The 6,000-nt window shown below is 37.0% G+C and overlaps 1 protein-coding gene across 6 annotated transcripts in view; it reads right to left on the reverse strand.

The window, feature by feature from the left end:
* Positions 1-4,127, reverse strand: part of LOC306882375 (actin-binding LIM protein 1-like) — a 53,105-nt gene extending 48,978 nt beyond the window's left edge. For 3 of the 6 annotated variants that reach the window (XR_013785237.1, XR_013785239.1, XR_013785240.1), the window contains exon 1: positions 3,870-4,127. Coding sequence is in view for 2 of the 6 variants with exons in the window: in XM_079436952.1 (XP_079293078.1) it covers positions 3,870-3,966 (97 nt within the window). In the remaining 4 variants the exon portion in view is untranslated. The remainder of the gene's footprint in view (positions 1-3,869) is intronic. The other 3 variants (XR_013785238.1, XM_079436952.1, XM_079436951.1) reach the window with 1 other exon arrangement.
* Positions 4,128-6,000: the final 1,873 nt, after the last annotated feature.

Consider the following 6,000-nt stretch of genomic DNA (forward strand, 5'->3'; position numbering starts at 1 on the left):
GACCAGTGATCTCCCAGAATGCCCTTTGACCCAGTGGTCAGAGGACCCAGTGGTGTAGAGAGGGCCAAACTCGAACCAAAAGACCTCTGATCTTCAGATTACCATATCTCAAATCTTCAAACAAATACTCGCTCGTCCTGATTAAGCCATTGCCAGATGTTATGCTCCTCACCTGAAAATGATACGTCTTACCTCTGCTTCAGGTGAAGACCACAGGTGAACCCCATGCCAGAGTGGAGAGTAAGAAGTGGCTCAAATAGGTCCTTGCCTTCGCCTAAGCGGATTAACCCTGACGTCTACTCTGTGATTATCTCTCGGACGGGGCCAAGCAATGCCACCATAGAGTCTGCAATGGTACAAGCTCCTTGGTGAGAGGTTTACCAACACAACTAAAAATACTGTGCTCCATATCCAAATCAAGAATGATCCGCTTTTAGACAATTCCCAAGCACAGGCTGGTTCCATGAAGAACATTTAATATCCACAGAACCCTTCCATTGCACCAAAGGTTCTTTATGGTGAAAAAAGGTATATATACCTTTTAAGAACCATTCACTGAAAAGTTAATTGGGGAAACCAAAATAGTTATTCTATGGCATTGCTGCAAAAACCCCTTTATTTTAAGGGTGTACAACTGAAATGTAATGCACAGGATTAGCTGGAAACACATCTGTGCCAATTCTGATCAGTAATAATGCTTAAATTAAATCTTTAATCACAGGATTTTCTCATTTCCAAAGAAAAGCCATCGGAATTAAACAATCACATGTAACAACAATAAAGAGACTACATTGCAGCAATAATAAAAATGTTATTTTTTTTCTCTATACTTTAAACTACCGTAACCCAAATAATGTCTTGCAAGTCTTAAATGAGATTAGAGATGCAACAACCATTGCAAATTCCCACCCACACCTCACCAGTTGTTCCTTTACCCCTGGAGAAAATAGGTGAGAACATATGGTCATAAATTAACACAGGGACTTGACTCTCTGAAAAAAAAAAAGCCAGTTTATGCTATTGGGGATTGTTTCTTAAACATACAGTCTCTTCTGTTACACAGTCATTGCAATCAGCTTTTCATTAATTTTTGACCTTCATTTAATATTGAAACTACAGCTAAATGTCCTGTTGTGCTGCCTGGTGAACCTTCATTATTGGTTTAAAACTTTACTGCCAACTTTCTGGGCAGAATAACAGTTGGTGGTAAGTAGTGATTGCATCCAGCAATCTATATATTTAATTATGATATTTATTTATTTTACATTGGCTGGATGCAGTCACTACTATAAAATATATTTATACAAACATATAATTCTAAAATAATATAATCATTTATTGAAAGTAAAATTGATAAAATAATTAAATTATAATATAATATTTAATAATGCCATATGCGCATTACTCACATCCAAACAAGATCTGATAAAAACTAGTTTGATAAATTATATTAGTCATTATAATTCAAACATTGTTCAGGAAAATAAGACTGTCCATATAGTGCTTTAGTTACTGTCATTGACTGACCGACATAATTCACCAAATGCTAATAAATCCTGGAGAAAAGCACCAACACACAGCCTTAATGAAATTACATGGTGAAGAATCAGATTTAAGAACGGACGTGTGGTGCTCTGATAGACCCCGCGAGGGTCTTTCTGCACTCAGATACATTAGAGAGAGGTTGTGGATCAGCAGTTTATGCTTATTAAACAGACACAGGCTGTGTTCCAAAACCTACAGAAATGCCTACATAAGCAGCATTTTAAGAAAGGTTGTTCAAAAAGGCAATTATCTTGCTTTAAGATAACTTATTTTGGCCAAACTGCTGCATCACGTTTACCCTTGATGGAGAAGGTAACTCCATATTGCAATATAACAACTTTTACTGAAAAATCTGTATGAAGGACACATATGTTTATGATATATATTTGTGTGTGTAGACATTACAATTTATTTAATAACAAAAAAGGCATTTAATCTATTTGAAATGTGAATATTATATTCAGTTTTTGTCATATTTAATAAGATCTTATAACATTGTAGCACTAGGTTTAAAAAAAAAACTGCAAAACCCTCAAAGGGTTTTGCAGATGCTGCAGATTTTATAGCAGACTGGGATTAGTATTATGCATGTAATCTTTAAAATGTCAAATGTTGAACATAATTTTTGAAAATTAGATTTTAAAGGGAGGGGAAAAGAGAGATGTAACGAGATGGATTTAGAGTGATTGAGATGGAAGAAGGTTAGAGAGAGAGAGAGAAAGAGGGATGCACTTGCATTTCTCGTGATGTTTCTCTGCTTCTGAGTGATATAGGGCTTCATGAATAATACAGCTCTGCTGTCTCCGTTATATGAAGCTCTCTTCCGATCTCTCTCAAGGCCTTTCACATGACTCATGCACTGCTTTGACCTCAACATGAAAAGCATTTAAAAAAAATTTTATGAAAAGGAGAAAGGAAATATCCCATAAAACACTGAAAACATTTGTGCTTAGAACAGAAACGTTCCTATAATTACTTTGATACAACGCAAAAAGGTAAAGAAGGACTCGCTCAACGTTAAACTTTACTGCCTCTGGATGCTCTTGGTGAATTTAAATTAGTTCAAGAATGCCATTCAAATGCATTGAACAATGTTGATGTTAAAATGTTGAAAGTTAAATTGCCTCAGGCTAAGGTGGTTGATCGATAAGCGATTTCAGTAGCCGCACACAGCATATTTAGCCAATCAGAAACTCTGTTGTCTATCATTTTGTGTATTTTGGACTGCTGGCATCAGATTTGACATGTCAGTGTTTTTGAAAGAGGTTTGAAAAATGGCTAAATCTCAGTAATAACAGAAAGATTTGAAATTGAAAACTTTAAACAATTTACCCAACACAACATCATAGACGTATAGATATTGTTTTTGGTAAATATTCAAAGGAAAAAAAAACAAACAAACAAAAACAACAAATGGGAATGCTTCTGTTAATCAATCATGTATGTATATATGTATTTTATATATATATATATATATATATATATATATATATATATATATATATATATATACACACGCACACACACACACACACATAAATATACATACAAATATATATTACAATTCTATAAATATATATTAAAAAGATACAGTATATTAAATACATATTAAGATAGATAGATAGATAGATAGATAGATAGATAGATAGATAGATAGATAGATAGATAGATAGATAGTGACTTCCAGCAGTTTGTTTGATTGCAGCAAATGGCAAAAAAATGCTACATCATCTTAGACTCTACTCAAATGATACTCGAGCTCTAACATCTTAAACATGCCTCAAACTTGACACATAAGCTTGGCATAAAACAGAAAGCAGACTGAAGAGTTCAACATGCTCTTGAGCACTGAAATCATTCATATACTGATATCAGTTTAGTATCTGAGCAAAGCAACACTGGCACCACAGAGCACCAAAGTCAATGGATGGGCAGGACAACATGTCCTACTCATGTATGTTATAGACGGCACGCCAAGCTCCCACATCTAAATGAATCTTTATCTTTCAGATGTGTATTTTTCTCTACACTCACTTCCATCTTCCCTTTATGTAGGAGTTTCTTCTGTGAAGTGGAGCGTACAGCAAATTAGCTCCAACTAAATACATCACATTAAAGGCAGAGGTGTGAGAATAAATCTTTCTGCAGCACAGCAAACCGCCCCGTTTCTCCTTACAAAACCAGTCCAGCTTCAGCGCACATATCAGAGACAACTCCCTTACAAAGGAAAACAATGCAACATGAACACAAACCGAGTGCAAACACAAAGAAAACAAGCCTCCTATAGAGATAAACACATAAATCATATGCAAAACTGTGCTTACCATCCAACCCAAAGCAGGATGTTATTTTTTGGGCGTAGTTGCACAGTCCATCATAAGGAGGCTGTTTTTGCTGGTGCACTGCACTCTTTTCCCCCATCTCTACTGGCAGACATAAACACACTCACACCCTTCCAACCTCACACACTCACAGGACAGCCCGACAGGATCTTCTGAGGCTGCGTCCTCATCAATAATTCACATTCACACGTGCACACACGCGCACGCACACTCACGAAAGTGCTGAGGCGGTGTGTCCTCGCTGCATGCGTTCTGGTGTCCGGACTGGGAGGAAGTGGAGGAGGAGACTCAGGTTACCGCGGTACCGGTTGCCAAGGATAGGCCAGTGATGCCGCAGTCTAACAGGTAGAGGTCTGCTGCCCTGGTGTAGAGGCAGGGCGGGGCATTTATGGGATGAGCAGCGCTACAGTCGGACACAAAGATGAAAGAGCACATGCACACACACACACACACACACACGTCTGGCCATCTATCCTTGTAGGGACTCTCCATAGGCGTAATGGTTTTATACTATACAAACCGCATTTTCTATCACCCTACACCAACCCTATCCCTTACAGGAAACTTTGTGCATTTTTAGTTTCTCAAAAAAACTCATTCTGTATGATTTATAAGCTTTTGTACCCATGGGGACCTCAATTTAGGTCTGTTAACAAACCAAGCTTTCATGGTTTGCAATAATGATCAACTAATAATGTTTTTTTCATTTTTGATGCTGATATCTAGGGTGGAAGTTGGCCAATATAATGATGATACAGACTATCGTTTAGCCAGTATGATTTTAAATTATTTTTTAACAAAATTATTTTTTAAGCATGGATGTGACATGCAAAAGTGACAGCAAAGACTTTTACCTTATTACAAAAATTAGATTTTCAATAAAATGCTGTTCTTTTTGACTTTCTGTTCATCAAAGAATACAGAAAAAAATAAATCACAAATTCCACAAACATAAGCAGCACAACTGTTTTCAGCATTGATAATAATAAGAAATGTTTCTTGAGCAGCAAATCAGCATATTAGAATGATTTCTGAAGGATCGTGTGACACTGAAGTGATGCTGAAAATTCATCAAACATCACAGGAAAAAAAATATTAAATATTTTAAAATATTAAAAAATAAAACAGTTATTTTAAATTGTAATATTTTTAATAATAGTACTGTTTTTATGATCAAATAAATACAACCCTGATGAACATAAGATACATTTGACATTAACTTATTTTTTTTTAATCTGACAAACAAATTTCTGAATGGTAGTATATAATAATTGAATTTAAAGATTGCTAAGGAGATGTATTCATCAATAAAGCAGTGAAATAAACACTAGATTAAAGTTTAAACCATTGCTTCAGATAAGATCACAAAGATGTTTTGTTAATTTAAAGATCAAAATTTTTTTATTATTATTATGGGCTCAGATGCTAATAAAGTATAATAGGGTGATTTCATCTCAGGATGTTGCTTGGACGTGCAGTAGCTAGTGGTGCTGCTTCACTCCTTCACAGAGTTCACTCACTGAACATGAGAACATGGCCGTCGCTCAATAACACATAGGCCCTACTGATATATTGATTTACCTAAGAGCATCAGCATTAAAACGATATGCTGAGCTGTGGGATACGAAACCACTTGGACATTCTGCAAACCTCAGTTCCTCTTAACATTGCACCATTAATATGTGTATTTAACAGTTAAATGTTTTTGCCGTTGTTACGTGTAACTAATGTGTCTAATGATCGGCAGGGATCGAGTGGCGCACTCTGAACCTTTCAGGTCGTGGGTTCGAATCCCGTTTGGCACAAGCCCAGACCACGAGAGGTCCAGTGGCCAGAAGTGGTGCAAACATTGCTTTACGGGAAGTCGTGGCCTAATGGTTAGAGAGTCGGACTCGTAATCCAAAGGTTGCGGGTTCAAGTCTCGGGTCAGCAGGGATTTTATCTGGGGGGGGGAGTGAATGTCCAGCGCTCTCTCCACCCTCAATACCACGACTGAGGTGCCCTTGAGCAAGGCACCGAACCCCCAATTGCTCCGGGTGTGTGTGTGTTCACTGCTGTGTGTGTGCACGTTGGATGGGTTAAATGCAGAGCATGAATTCCAAGTATGGGTCAC

The sequence above is a fragment of the Barbus barbus genome, assembly GCF_936440315.1.
Source record: "Barbus barbus genome assembly, chromosome: 16".
Classification (NCBI taxonomy): Eukaryota; Metazoa; Chordata; class Actinopteri; order Cypriniformes; family Cyprinidae; genus Barbus; species Barbus barbus.